Genomic DNA, 15,706 nt, shown 5'->3' with positions numbered 1-15,706 from the left:
GCATACACAGACGCTCATGTGTGTGCACACACACATGCACACACCTGAACCCATACACACGTGTATGCACACACATGTACACATACACATGCACACATACACATACATGCACACACATGAACCTGCACACACATGCACACATACACACGCACACACCCAAACCTGCACACACACATGCACACACACGAACCTGCATATGCACACATGCACATGCACACACACGAACCCGCATATGCACACATGCACATGCACACACACGAACCTGCAAACATACACACACATATGCCCACACGAACCCACACACGTACACACATGCATACACACACAAACCCACACATGTACACACACGTATGCACACACGAACCTGCACATGTACACACGCATATGCACGCACGAACCTGCACACGTGCACATGCACATGCACGAAGCTGCATACATGCACATGCACACACATGAACCCACACACATACGTGCACACAATACATGCATGTGCACACACTGACCCACATATACACACAGAGATCCACACATATACACACACACGCACACAAACAAACCCATACACACACGTGTACAATCCTCCTAGCCTCTATCCCACCCTTTGGGTCAAAGGCACAGCTAGATGAACAGCTACTGCTTCTGTATTTATAGACAATTCTAACAAAATTGTCAATTTTATGTTTCATATTACTGTGCCTCAAATTCAGCATCAAGGACAACTTTCTTTTTCAAGGCATGATTCCACTTGGAAAGTGACCAGGATGATGTGGATCATTCTATTCCCCCCTGGCTGTGGGTGCCAGCATCCTCAACGCTAACTTCAACCCCATGGTCCACAGATTCACTCCATCCTCCTCTGACTTGCTTTTAGTGTTGGTTACATGACTGATTTTGAGACAGAGGGGTGTGCTAGGAAGACCACAGGCTTTGTATCTGGTCAGATCCAGTTTGAATCTTGGCTCGGTCATTTTCTTAGATTTGGGAAAAACTGTCTATCTCCCTAAGTCCTGTTTTTCTCACCTGTAAAGTTCGTGAAGATGCCCATCACTGTCAGCAGGTGATAGCCCCTAGCCCAGCTCTGCCACATGGCAGGGGCTCTGGGATGTCCCCCCACCCCAGGCTTCTCTGACTAGTCATAAAATACACCTCTGTCTTATTGAAGATCTTTCAATACCTTTTTAGAAGAAGCAGACATAAACTTTAAACAACAATGCTGTCATCTTGCAAAGACCCGAAATTCACGAATGCACAGTTGCCATTGTTAGGAACCCTTGCTGCGTTGGGCTGACTGGGCCGGCCCTTCCCCGTCTGGCTATTGCCTTCCAGGGTAGGTTTCTGTTTGCCAGGTCTGTCCTCTGCTGCCACCAAGAGTGGCTTCCCCCCCCGTAGAACTGTTTCACTTGTTGTCCCCACTCACCGTTTCGGCTGCGTTCATTTCTCTGCCCCTCCCGACACGTCCCCCACGTTCCCAGGCTCTTGTTCCACAACCTGGTAAGTTCAGGTGGCTCTGGGTCCTGGTCCGTGACCAACCCCAGGCAGGAGTCCGCAGCAGCACCCACAACGTCCACCTTATGTCACAGCCGCAAGTCACGGTCATGATTGCGGAAGTGCAGGCCTCAGTGATGAGAAAGCCAAGTCTGCAGATCCACAGAGGACTGTGCAAAAGGTGATGATGGCCAAAGGTGCTGCCCGCAAGGGACACCACACCCTCCTGCAGTCCCTGCTGCCCGAAAGGGACACCACACCCTCCTCCAGTCCCTGCTGCCTGAGAGCACAGGCCAAAACCACCACTCTTGGTGGTGGACGTTCCATGGAATTTGCAACAGGATGAGACATTTTGGCTCCTGTGACCCCCTGAAATATCTTTATGATAAAACCATGCTGTAGGGAGAAGAATTTCAAAATTCAAATGCGACCAACTAAGCAAATGACACCTGAATGGGTGTGAAGAGGGCGGAAGAGGACGAGCCGCAGCATTTTACATCGGACCTCCCGGATCTTCTCCGATGTTCTCCGCAAAGCCCGTGCTCATCAGAGGCACCAATGAGGGCTGCTCCGCACCCCTTTCTTACGATACTAAAATAAAATGACAAAGGCTTGGTTTCCCATCTGGAGTAGCAACTACTTATTATTTTTTGACTTTTTGAACGAGATGGGGGTCTCACGATGTTGCCCCAGCTGGGGTACAGTGGCTATGCACAGGGACAATCAAGGCACGACCATTAATCCAAGCTCCTGGGCTTAAGCAAAGCTTCTGCCTCAGTGTCCTGCGTAGCTGGGACTACAGGTGCATGCCACCACTCGGATTATTTTTAATTTTCTTTCTGTGTGGCTTGGAACATTACAACAGAGATGCGGGAGTCCAGCAGCAGATTGCTCTTACGCTGTACAACTAAAATGCAACAGAAGAGGGGCTCCTTTGACTCAAGGGACTAAAGGGGTGTTTTGCTTTTAAAGGAGGTCATTCAAATAGATGATTTCTTGCCTTAATTCATCTTACTTTTAAAATCAAGAACTTTTGCCCAAAGTTGTAACGAGCTGCTTATATCAATATGTATATATTTAAATCAGTTCCATCCACAATTAAGATATAATATGGGCTGGGTGCAGTGGCTCACGCCTATAATCCAAGCATTTTAGGAAACCAAGACGGGCAGATCACCTGAGGTCAGGAGTTCGAGACCAGCCTGGCCAACATGGTGAAATCCTATCTCTACTAAAAATACAAAAAATTAACCAGACATGATGGCGGGCACCTGTAATCCCAGCTACTCAGGAGTCTGAGGCAGGAGAATTGCTTGAGCCCAGGAGAGGGAGGCTGTAGTGAGCCAAGATCACACCACTGCACTCCAGCCTGGGTGACAGAGCAAGATTCTATCTCAAATAAAAAAAGGAAAAATACAATCAACATGTTTTCATCTAACTGTTTAATTTAGAAGACAGATGTGTATGCACATACATACACTAGAGTGTGCACTACGCACGTACTATAATTATTTTTTCACCTTGATTTTGTAGATATTCCACATTTGTATTCTTGATGAAAGTAACTTTCCTTATATCTACTGCACATGAGAAAAATGATGAAATGATGACAGACACCATCCTGAAAGCTGGGCAGGGCCCGCCCGCAGCTTCACGGCCAAGTGCCATGAAGTCTGGTTCTTGGCTCTGCTGTAACAACACGGCTGAGACACAGGAGCTAGGAACAGGGCAGGCAGGGGCCTACGGTCCCACCAACCATGCAAAGCCTGGCGGAGAAACAAAATACTGTGGGAAATTCTTTTTACAACTCTTTTATGACCTTAATAATAATAATAATAAAGACTGGGGCCCTATTGGGAAGCCAGGAGAAGTGGGTTAAAGCCCGATAAGCCTTGGAATGCCACACAGTAGCCAGAGGGGGTGGCTTTTGGCTCTGGAGAACGAGGCAGCTGTCCGCTCACACGGTGATATGGCCACCAAGAACCGGTGGCCACTGCCTGCCGGATGAACCACCTTACCAGCCTGCTGCCATTCGGTTTCTAAAACATTCGGAAGGGGCTAGCAGTGTCCTGCACACGAAGAACTTGAAAGTGTCCGCTGAGATAGGAAGAGACACATTCTACAGAAAAACTGACACCGGGCACTGTAAAAAAGCACTTGAGATTTTGTCATTTAAAATATATATATTTAAGCCAGGTGTGGTGGCTTATGCCTGTAATCCCAGCACTTTGGGAGCCCAGGAGGTCAAGGCGGGAAGATCACTTGAGGTCAGGAGTCTGAGACCAGTCTGGCTCACATGGCGAAACACTGTCTCTACTAAAAATACAAAAATTAACCAGGCATGGTGTGGTGCACCTGTAATCTCAACTACTTGAAAGGCTGAGGCATGAGAATTGCTTGAACGTGGGAGGCGGAGGTTGCAGTGGGCAGAGATCACATCACTGTACTCCAGCCTGGGTGACAGAGCAAGACTCCATCTCAACAACAACGACAAAAAAAAAAAAATATATATATATATACATTCAAAAACCAGTTTAGAATAAAAGCACTATTCCTCCTAGTGGCCTCCAGCAACCACTATGGATACCAGAGCATGAGCGTGTGGGATGGTTCCCAGGGCTTGGTGACACTGCCCAGCCTCTGCCTGCAGATTTCTACCCAGAGCGGCTAACTCCCAGCAGCGGAAGGCAATGAGCACGTCAGACTGGTGGCAGGGCCCCGCCCCTGCAGGGAATGTGGCCGGCTTGGTCTCTGCTGGGACTATGGCAGAATCTACATCCACTGTAAGAGAATCTGGAAATACAGATTTTTATCTGAAATTGCACTGGTTTTAAACACTGGCTCGCCTTTTAAAATTTGGCTATGCAAGCCTGTGTATGAAAATCAACCCTGGGGAGGGCAGCTGGTTACTTCTGTCTATCAAAGTAAAATCAAATCTTAAGAAGAAAAGCCCATGGGGGTGGGCTTGGGATGGATGGTCCCTTGGCCCCACAGGGCATGGTCCACGGGAGAACACAGACTGAGGGGGTCTCGGCTTCTATGCCTCTGAGCTCACAGAAAAGGTCACACCATGACTGTGAGTTAAAGAGCCCCCATGCTGTCAGAAATGACTCCTGGCTCCAGCTCAAGATGATGAAAATAAGCTGCAAATGCCCTGAGCAGGTGTGTCAACACATTGCTAGCCATTTTCCCAGGGGGGAGTTTCTTCCTGGCTATTTCATCCATCATGTTCATTTTTCTCTCTCTCACACACGGGCTCCAGATATCCTGAAACCTGCAGCCCATGCGTGGTCAACACTGTACAAAGCACAGGGGGAAATATTTTTAAATAAAATAATTTGGCCAGCTTAGAAACTCATTGACCTGTTCTTCTTTTCCATGTTAATCCAGAGGCTCTAGATTCTAGTACAACAGTGAGACGTTAAAGCTCAGACCCTGCACATTTTGGCTCCTCGCAGCTGGAAAGCATGATCTTTGCAGGCAAGAGGCTTCTAAGCCCCTGTCAGGAGGCAGCAGGTCTGAGCAGGCATGCCTGGCATCTGGGCTATATGCCCTCCCGGCCTGACCTTGGGCAGAATTCACAGGCGCAAATGCACTCTGACCATGAGCAACGTGAGACAGCCAGGTGCGTCTGCAGCAACAGGTGACTGCATTGGCACGCTGGGGCCAAAACGCAAATCACTGTGAAGAGACCCAACAAGGAGCCCCAAGCGTTACCTCCTTCTGCTGCCGCTCCAGCTCCTTCATGCGGATCTCGCGAGCCTCCGCACGTGCTGCCCGTTTTGCGGCAAGCCGGGCCTCTGCCTGAAACAGACAGGACACCTTATTAGAGGACAGAGCAGCGGGCACCTTCCCAGTGCAGGGTCAGCAGTGATGATACTGAAAGAAAATCTTGTTCAGAGTTTAACAGATACACAGCAATAAATTCCAGACTCACAGAGTAAAAGGGTGGTCAGGAGCAATAGAATTGCTACCATTGATCGAGCCTTTTCCACATGCTGGGCGGGCACTATTCTATGAGCTTTATGGATACGATGCCATGCACTCCTCAACACAGCCTCATTAGGCGAGACTGCTATCATCCCCAGCTTAACCATGAGGAACTAAGGCACAGAGAGGGCAAGTAACTTGCCTGAGGTCACACAGCCTGTAAGTGGCAGGGCTGGGCAGTCAGCCTCCCTCTGGAGCTCTGACAGATGTATGGAGTGGAGTGATAACAGCTATATGCTACTCCAGGTTTCCAGTTCAACCCCTTGCTTTAGAGACTGGAAAGTAGAGGCGTGGAGAAGCTGTCAGACCCATCTGAGGTCACAGGGCTGGCTGGTGTGGAGTTGGGACTGTAACCCCAGCCAACTCCCATCCAGTTGCTTCTCAGCACACATGTGCCCTGAGCTTCCCCTTCAAACCAGCCGTGTTGGGAGCCCATCTTTTCCTGAGACAATGATGATCACAGCAGAATGGTTCTAGCTGTTGGAGTCCTACCTTGCATTAAAACCTCAGCCTCCATAGAAGTATTTTTCAGCTTGTAGCTGTTCTGCCACATTCTGCTCTGTGAGAATGTTTCAAATGCTTGAGCAGGAATGGACATAAGGCTATTGAGCCTGGCATCTGAACTGTTTCTACAAACGACTTCCCCAACATTTTACAAACCACAGGCGTATTCACTGTTTCATGTGATGCAACAGCCCAGTGAGGTCGGTGGCATAAGTGTTACCGAGTGCAGGCTTTCTGGCATCAAACAAACCCCACCTTCTTTCTACTTAAGTTTTTTTTTTTTTTTTGCGAATACATCTGTAGTTCTTCCACCAGTGGTTCTATAAACAGTTTTCAGATGTTGTCTTGTGTAATCTTTCCCCTTTTCCTTCCTTTCTTTTTCTTTTTCTTTTGGGGATGGGTGTTTTCCTGTTGCCCAGGCTGGCGTGCAGTGTGTGTGTCTGTGCACAGGTGTGATCCCAGCTCACTGCAGCCTGGACTTCCTGGGCTCCAGCAGCCCTCCCACCTCAGCCTCCCGAGTAGCTGGGATACAGGTATGCACCCCACACCTGGCTCCTAGATGATCTTAAAATGGGACTTCGGAGGTAGCCAGCAAGCTCCTGGCCTGGGGGTGTGTCCTGACAGGGACGTCTGTCTCTCCCACCCTAGACTTACACTGTATTACAGATGTATCTTCTTTCTCAACTTTAATCTAAGTTGAAAACTGGCCATACTTGGTGTGTCTTGAGGTTGGCTGGCTTGTGTCCTTATGAGGAATTTGTTCTATTCCCTTGGTGCCTTTATCAACCCACCCCATGTCTTTGAAATCAAGGGGTGTCAAAAATCACAACTATATCAGAATCTTGATACCTTGGTGCCATTTTCAATTTCCAAGACCATGTTCCATGGTGTGGAGGCTCTCTTGGGGCCAGGCTAAGCACGGTAGCTCAGCCCTGGAATCCCAGCACTTTGGGAGGCTGTGGCAGGTGGATCTCTTGAGGTCAAGGGTTTGAGACCAGCCTGGGCAACATGGCAAAACCCTGTCTCTATCAACACACAAAAATTGGCCAGGTATGGTAGCACACACCTGTGGTCCCAGCTACTGGGGAGGCTGAGGTGGGAGGATCACTGGAGTCTGGGAAGTTGAGGCTGCAGTTAGCTGTGACTGTGTCACTGCACTCCAGCCTGGGTGACAGAGTAAAACCCAGTTTCAAATAAAAGAAAGGCCTCTTGCGTCTATACAAAGAAGGAGGAGACAGAGAAAGAAAGACATTAGAGTGCCCTCCTACAGCCCTACCAAGGCCACACCAAGTGCAGCCCTTCCTGGGAAGGCAGGTGGCTCTGTGCCACTGGCTCAGTTTCTAAGCCAGTGCAGAGCAGGCCCGAGTTTTATCACAGCCATAGCCCACGAGCTTGGGGGGCGGGGGCGATGGAGGAAAAAGGAGGGGCTGGGAGAAGAGAAGGCAGGAAAAAGAAGGGGAGCAGAGGTGAGATGCAAGGAAGCAGACAGGGTTGGGAGAAGGAAGGGCCACCAGAGGGGGACAGAGGAAGAGACAAGTGCAGCTGGCCGAACCCTGGGTTGGTCCCCAAGGCCCCATCACTGGTGTACGTGCCCTGCATACTCCTCCCCGACTGAGTGTGGGACAGCAGGCATGATGGATGACACCACGGTGATTAGGCTGCGTTACATGGCAAAGAGTATTAAAAAATAATTAAAATCCTTCATCCATTGACTGCCTTGCTCAAAAGACAGATTATCCTATGGGCCTGCCCTAATCAGGTAAGCCCTTTAAAAGAAGGTCTAGAAGTCGGAGAGCATCCTTGCTGGTCTCGAGAAAGCAAGCTGCCCGGTGGGAGGGGCCTGGGTGAGCAGAGAGCAGCCCTCGGCTGAGTGATGCCAGCAGGAACAGTGGCCTCAGTCCTACAACCACGAGGAACTGAATTCTTCCAACAAACATGTGGCTCGGAAGAGGAGCCTGAACTCCAGAAAGACCCCAGAATGGTGGACACCTTGGTTGCAGCCTTGTGAGGCCTGGGCATAGGATCCAGTGAGGCTGAGTCCAGGTTCCTCTTTTTTTTCCCTTTGAGACAGGGTCTCCCTCTGTCGCCCAGGCTGGAGTGCAGTAGAGTGATCACAGCTCACTGCAACCTCTGCCTCCCAGGTTCAACCACAAGCCTCCCGAGTACCTGGCACTACAGGGTGGGTGTTACCACACCTGGCTAATTTCCGTATCTTTTGTAGAGATGGGGTTTTGCCATGTTGCCCAGGCTGGTCTCAAACTCCTGGGTTCAGGTCATCCACCTGCCTCGGCCTTCCAAAGTGCTGGGATTACCATCACGAGCCAGTACGCCTGGCCAATGTGCCTAGACTCCTGATCACAGAAACTGTGAGATCATAACTGTGTGTTATTCTAAGCCACTGAGTTGCAGATATTTATTACACAACTAGCAGATAACTAACAGAAGGAGAGGAGGTCTGAGGTGACTCCTGCTCTCACAGGGCGAGTATCTCTGTGAGCTGAGCGGAGTCCCAGGCACCGGCACCCCCACCCATTTCCCCATCTGCCTGCCCAGCTTCCCAATCTACTACAGCTTAGCTCTGTGGGCCTTGGGCCAGAGGTCCTTGCAGAACTCGCCTACCTGAGTGCACAGTATTCCACCTGGGGGCCCCTCTCAGGTGTCCCCACTCCAGACTCGCAGGCCTCCAAAACAATGCCCTGTCAGACCTCTGCTGCTCCTGGGGGGCCTGTCCTCCACCCAGGAAAGGTTCTTATCATGGCCCGCCTTCAGCCTAACAGGTATGTCTACCCTGTCCCTCACTTGGGGATAATGACATTAAAAGACTAAAAAGCAATGACCAGGCCGGGCGCGGTGGCTCACACCTGTAATCCCAGCACTGCGGGAGGCCGAGGCGGGTGGATCATGAGGTCAAGAGATCGAGACCATCCTGGTCAACATGGTGAAACCCCGTCTCTACTAAAAATACAAAAAATTAGCTGGGCACGGTGGCGCGTGCCTGTAATCCCAGCTACTCAGGAGGCCGAGGCAGGAGAATTGCCTGAACACAGGAGGCAGAGGTTGCGGTGAGCCGAGATGGTGCCATTGTACTCCAGCCTGGGTAACAAGAGCAAAACTCCGTCTCAAAAAAAAAAAAAAACAAACCAATGACCTTTTTTGGGAGGCACATGGGCTTGGATTGATAAAGGAACCACACGGATGAACCGTGTTACACAATAGATTCCTCACAAGGACACGAGCAAGGCCACCTCCAAGACAGGCCAACTGTGGCGATCTCCACCTTACATTCGAATTCAGAGAGGAGATCCATTTGTCACTGAATACAATTCCAAATCCTGGCAACCTCCGCCTTCTAGAACACCTACACCCCTTACGATCCTCACGTGACTCACGTGGAAAACAAAGCGTTGGCAATACCAGAAGCGGCAATTTAGTTATAGGCAATTCTTGGAATCTGCCTAACTAAACACCCACAAATACAGAAGCCAGCATTTAAACTGGCAAAAACCCTATACATGACCATCTTCATGAGCACAAAACTACACACTTAGCCACAGAATAACTCTTGCCACTCACTTGAGATGTCTGAAAGAAAATCCACAGAGTTGGCCCCGCACGGTGGCTCACACCTGTAATCCCAGCATTTTGGGAGGCGGAGGCGGGCAGATCATGAGGTCAGAAGTTTGAGATCAGCCAGGCCAACATGGTCCAACCCATCTCTACTAATAATATAAAAAATTAGTAGGGCTAAGTAGCATGCATCTGTAATCCCAGCTACCTGGGCAACTGAGGCAGGAGAATTGTGTGAACCCAGGAGGTGGAGGTTGCAGTGAGCTGAGATTGTACCACTGCCCTCCAGCCTGGGCGACTCTGTCTTGGAAACAAAAAAAAAAAAAGAAAATCTGCAGAGTTTCAACAAAATTCTTCTCCAAACAGAGACGCTGCTAAGAATGGCACAGCAGCCTGACAGAGCACAGCAGATGACGATGGCTGACTTGATCACTATGGAGTCACCGGGGAGACTGCAGTCAGGGTCCTCAGGGTCTGGGGAGCCTCAGGTCCGTGCTCTGGTGGCGCAGGACGAATCCTTCACCAAATGACACTTTTGTAAAACACAAAATCTCATGATGGGCCACGTCATGTCAGACTGCTTGAAGAGTTTCCAAACACGTCCTGTCACTTTCTGTGAGTAGCCTGTGGGCTGGACCATGACCTGCGGAGGCCACAGGAACCCACGCAGCAGCACCGCTTGGGACAGTGGGAGCGATTTCTGCAATGCAGTTGGGTGCCCAGTCTCCGGGGACACAGGCAAAGCACCTGGAGACAGTGTCTACGCGATGAGGACCACATCGGGGGAAGAAACGTGGGGTGGGGGCGGGGGCTGCTCTGGGGAACTTGACCTAACCCCGCGGGACTAAAGCCCTAAGCCGGACCCTGAAACACGAGGAGAGAGTCAGGGCCCGGGCGGCCGTGACCAGAAGCCAGTGCTGAGGAGTGTGGTGGTCTGGGGTGCAGACCCTCGCCCTCAGACTCCGTATCTAGAACCTCATCTTGAAAGAATTCAGAACCACTGAAGGGCTTTAAGATCATAGAGGAATCTGACTGTTGTTTTAGAAACCGGGCTCTGGTTGAAATGCAGGGAGCAGGTATGGGGTGGGGAGAGTGAGCTAAGAGGCCGCTTCCAGCATGAAGACAGGATTGGGGTGGGCTGCAGAGGATCAAGCCTGGTGCCGTGGAGTTTAGGACACAAAGCAAACACTGCACCGGGCTTGAGAGAACCCAGGAGACAGGGCCGCACGTACCCAGAAGGCCTGCAGGTTGAATCACTCTTTCCTCACATCCCAGTTTGCTGAAATCTCCACTGATTAGATTAGAACAGGATCCCAGAGGCTTCTTGGTATGGCCCTTACCAGAGTCCCTGGGGGCTGCTCTGTCCCTTCCCTACAGGAGCAGACAGGGAAAGAGCAGGCGCTTCCTGCTCCGGGGGCCCTACACCCGGAAGCCTCCCTCCTCTGCCCATACAATCTTTGCTGAGATACTAAAACATTTAAGAGTGCAGTGGAATCATCTCCCTTTGACTCTTCAAATAACCTGGGCGAGGTGCAAATGGCTGCAAGCTAACACTTGTTGAGGCTCGGTGGTGGGGGCACAGGGCTCTTTAAACCATTGACTCAGTCCCACCCCAGATCTGGGTTCACACAAGCCCCTCCCCCTGCCCCCTCCTTGCCTAGCATGGGGCTCACTCAAGATAAGGGCTCCTGCTGTGCAGCAGGCCACACAAGGCTGGGTACAGTTGCTGTGTTTCATAATAAATAGCAAAAATTTAAAAAGAAAGAAAGAGAGGAAGGAAATGAAAGAGCCCCAAAACCCAAACCCATGCTTTCTGCTGCTGGAAGGTGACCTTGCTGGGTTTCACAGCGCTGCCCCTCAGTTCCTGCTGCTGCCTTCGGGGTGAAGACCCAGCAGAGGGAGGAGCTGACCCCAGCTTCCCTGACAAGATCCAGGCTCCCTGGCTTCTCAGAAACGCTCACAACTGTTGGTCCAGAACCATTCCAGTTCAGGGCAGGACCCCACAGACAGAGTTTTACAGGAACTGGGTCTTAAAGCAAGATAGTCTTTGAGGGTGAGGATGGCTGGGAAAAAAAAGATTCTGTTTACTATCAAACCGGCCTCCTTGCACTAATTCTAGAAAGCCAAACCTGGACTCCAGAGTTGCACTTTTGCGTCTCGTTTTACCGCACGTGAATCTAACAGCCCTCCGATACGGGGGTGGTGCGCACGGTGATGAGAGGTCTAAAAGTACACAAGGAAGCACACGTGTGACCCCCAGGGCCTCCGAAACAAATGGAGAAAAAGACAGCCAGGCTCTCCCAGGCACATCCTCGATGCCAGCCCCACAGTCCGCTGTGGAGTCCAAGTCTATGGGGGCACCTCCCTGGGGGACCCCTCTACCAGGTGCCTGCCCCACAAGCCAGCTGGGGAGACAATCAGTGTGACCCTTCTCCCACTGCAGGGTCTTCTCTGGGCTGTGCAGACCCGTGTGTGACATCTCAGGAGCCAGGCTGGAGAGGCCTTCGGAAGACTGCATAAGAAGTCACCATCCCCATCCTGAGCCACAGATAAAAGCACGTTAGAAGTTACTGTGTGACAGGTCCCCACACCATGCAGAGGGCCCTGAGTGGCTCTAGTTCTAGACAGAACCACACAGCAGAAACGGCTTCTACTGGGCAGGGCACACAGGGCAGTGAAGTGGACTGTCCAACCCATGTCTGTTCTCCCAGGGTCCCCCACGGGTCTCCTGCTCAGAGCCCCAGAGATTCCCAGCTGCAAGAAGACAGTCATTCAAAGATTATTCCAGGTCAGGGCACTCAGGGACAGCCTGGCTCAGCCTGGGGGCTGAGGCCCAGGAGAACCAAAGAGATAAGTTATTGACCAGGACACAAGGAGAAAGCCCCGACAGAGGGCAGAGTGGCAAGCCGTCCCTCGTGCCCTTCTGGCTTGGCCCGCATGTGTTTCTATCCTCGCGTGGCCTCAGCCTATGCTGGAGGTGTTGTAGGTGTGGGGTTACTACTCAACACGCTGAACCCAATTCCAGCGGCGTCGGGGGCTCTAAAGGCATTTGTATCCTTCTTATGGCTTCTATTAGGAGGTCTTCTTCAAAGAACAGAAACACAACCGACACTGGTGGGGCAGGGGCCCTGACTGCCGGCAGAGGACATCAGGTGCAGTGGAGTCTGGCTGGGCAGCTCGCTTAAAAATCCCCACAGTCCTTCAGGAGATCCTGGCGTTGCTCACATAGTTCCTGAGCGTTGAAGCTTTCCTGGGATTCCAGCCTACTGTGGAATTACAGATCCCGGGGCCTCTCACCCTGAAGTCACAGGAAACGTTCTTACTCCGCTTTAAAACTCTGTAGCAATACCCTTGGGTCCAGAATTCTACAGGGAAGCTGGAAGGGGTTTATGAGCCACTGCTTTAGGGTAGGCAGTTCCTAAGAAATGCTCTGATGTCAGTCCTTCCACCCAGACTGAGAAAGCCCTGCAGCCTGGAAAGCACCTCCTGTGAGCCGGAGGCCGCTCCCCTTCCCCCGCAGAGCCTGGGGAGACCGAGGGCACACTGCTCATGAGCAGGTTTGAGGCTGCCCTGCCTGCGGTTTGCTAGGAGCCTGTTAGCGCACAATAGGGACACCCAGTGGGCCAATGGACAGAGGACTGGGCCATTAATAGCAGCTCTCCTCCGATGTCAGATGGAAATGATGCCCTATGGAGCTGTTGGGGGAGAGAAGCCTTTTGCCAGCTGTAAAGCACTCTACAAACCAGAGGGAGTTCTCCTGTTCATTACACGCGTCCATTTTAGCCTGCAGGTTTTAGCATCAAGTAGAAGTGAAAAAGCAGCAGCATTTTTTCCCCAGACCTCATGATACGTCACCAGTCTAGTTTATAACGTTTTTGGACAAGTGTTAAGGATGGAATTCAAGTTCACCCTTGTGAACCCAGCAGGAATAGGATGCAGCCGAAGCCTGAAGTGGCCACAAAGCCAGTTTGTTCAGAAACAAGCAGGGGCCTCTGTCCTTGTGCGATTCTTCCCCTGAGCTAAAAAGGAATCAAGCTCCTGGAGGGGCCATGGTGTTCCCAGGCTGCGACACGGGATCCCTTTCCTGAGCCGCCTCGCTACAGGAAGTGGCCGCAGCCACCAACTTTTGTTTCCTATGTAAACCCCCCAACTCTCAGAAGCAGCAGCCTCTAAAAACAGTTTGCTATTCACAGCAACCAAATGGACCGGGTGTTCTCCTGCACAGACATGGATGAGAACGGAGAGCAAAGGCTACGCCTCCGAAAGGCAGGGGATGCTCGGGGCCCTGTGTCCCCCAGAGACCATGTGCATTATGTTTCAGTTCCAAAAGAAATGCTCATCTAGGCAACCTCAGGAAGTCCCCCAATAACCACAAGGAAGCCTTCCCTATGGCCATGACCATGGGAACCATCGTTACCAGGCACAGGGACCTCTGGGGTGGCAGCTGGCAGTGGTAGGAGTGCTGACTTAGGGGGAATTTTGGAAATGTTGGGGGGATTGGGAAGAAGCTCAGAGTATCGCGGGGGTGGGGAGCAGGGCAGGTCTGCCAATCATCCTGCATTCAGACAGGTCGTCAATGGGAAGCACCTTCCCTTTACTACTCAGGAAGGTGGGAAAGACACTGTTTTATATTTTTGGATTTACAAACTGATTCCAACTTACATATAAACTCCAAATATGTTTTACACAGTTCAAATATATATATGAAATATTCCAGGAATGCAATCGACATGGAAATTGAGGGGAGATGACGCTTGGTTTTGTTCAGAACTTTCCTGAGAGTTAGTCTCCCTTTCAGAATGTCACATCACCGACAGCAACATGAGGGTGGTGTGTGGGTGTCAGTGAATACACCTGTGTCAGCCTCCCTGCGACACCAGGCGTGGGTGTGTGCAAGTCTCCCTACTGCGTTCAACTGCTGGGGTACCTGGTCTGGAACATTTTTATATTAAAATTCTTACTATGTTACTAGAAACTACCTGTATTTTATATTTTTAGGAAATGTTATATTGACTTGAAATTCTGTGCACTGGTTGATTTCATCACCTACGCATTTCAGGTTAGCAAGGAAGAAGTTAAGGAACTCGTAAAAAGACAGGGTTGAGATCCAGAGCTTCAGAACTCCAGCGCGGAGCTGTCTCTCTCCGCCATGCTCTATGAACCAGACCAGGCACGATTCAGAGCACAGGACTGGGTGTCTGGTGCTCAGGCCACTGTGAAGATTTAGAGGGCATAAAGTTAGAGGCCAAAGCTTTTTTTTTTTTTTTTTTGGCGGGGGGGAAGGCAGGAAGGGACGGAAGAAGGACGGTAGGAAGGAAGGAAGGAAGGGAGGAAGCGGGGAGGGAGGGAGGGAAAGGAAGGAAGGAAATCAAGCAATGAGAGAGACATTGCCGACCTGGATCTAGAGGTTTACAAGTTGATTTCTTTTTTTTTGAGAGAAGGAAAGAAAAAAAAGTAAGTAAAGGAGAGGCAGAAAGAGGAAGAGAAAGAGGGAGAGTAAATGGAAATATTGCTTTATTTTGAAAAAAATTGGGCATTATTAATGGCCAATCAATGTTTCATTTAAACTTATGGGTAGGTGTGATGTGGTATTGACAAGAATGTATATTTTGTGTATTTGAAGTGGAGAGCTCTATAAATATTTATTAAGTTTACTTGTTCCGGATCTGAGTTCAAGTCCTTGATGTCCTTATTAATTTTCTGTCTCATTGAATCTAAGTCTCTATGTATCTGGGTGTTAGGATCGTTAGCTCTTGTTGTTGCATTGATCCTTTTACCACTGTATCTTTGTTGCTTTAGAATCTATTTTATCCAATACGAGAATTGCAACTCCTGCTTTTTATTTATTTATTATTTATTTTTGCTCTCTATTTGGTTGGTAAATCTTTCTCCATACCTTTGTTTTGAGTCTTTGTGTATCCTTGCATGTGAAACAGGTCTGGATGTAACATGCCATTGGGTTTTGGCTGTGTCTTTTGATTGGGGGATTTAGTCAATTTAAATTTAGGGTTACTGCCATTTGATGTTGACTGGCTGTTTTATCCATTCGTTGGTGTAAATTCTTCTTTATGTTGGAGCTCTTTACTTTTTGGTGTATTTTTAGAAAGGCTAATACTGGTTGTTTCTTTCTGTGTGTAATGCTTCTTTCAGAAGCTCTTGT

General features: G+C 50.0%; 1 protein-coding gene across 50 annotated transcripts in view; it reads right to left on the bottom strand.

Moving 5' to 3' along the window:
• Positions 1 to 15,706, bottom strand: part of LRRFIP1 (LRR binding FLII interacting protein 1) — a 163,618-nt gene that overhangs the window by 67,248 nt on the left and 80,664 nt on the right. For all 50 annotated transcript variants that reach the window (XM_078328883.1, XM_078328885.1, XM_078328888.1 and 47 more), the window contains exon 2: positions 5,203 to 5,289. In XM_078328883.1, coding sequence (XP_078185009.1) covers positions 5,203 to 5,289 — 87 coding nt within the window. The remainder of the gene's footprint in view (positions 1 to 5,202; positions 5,290 to 15,706) is intronic.

The sequence above is a fragment of the Callithrix jacchus genome, chromosome 6 (assembly GCF_049354715.1).
Source record: "Callithrix jacchus isolate 240 chromosome 6, calJac240_pri, whole genome shotgun sequence".
NCBI lineage: Eukaryota > Metazoa > Chordata > Mammalia > Primates > Cebidae > Callithrix > Callithrix jacchus.
This window is presented reverse-complemented; position numbering and strand designations above follow the sequence as displayed.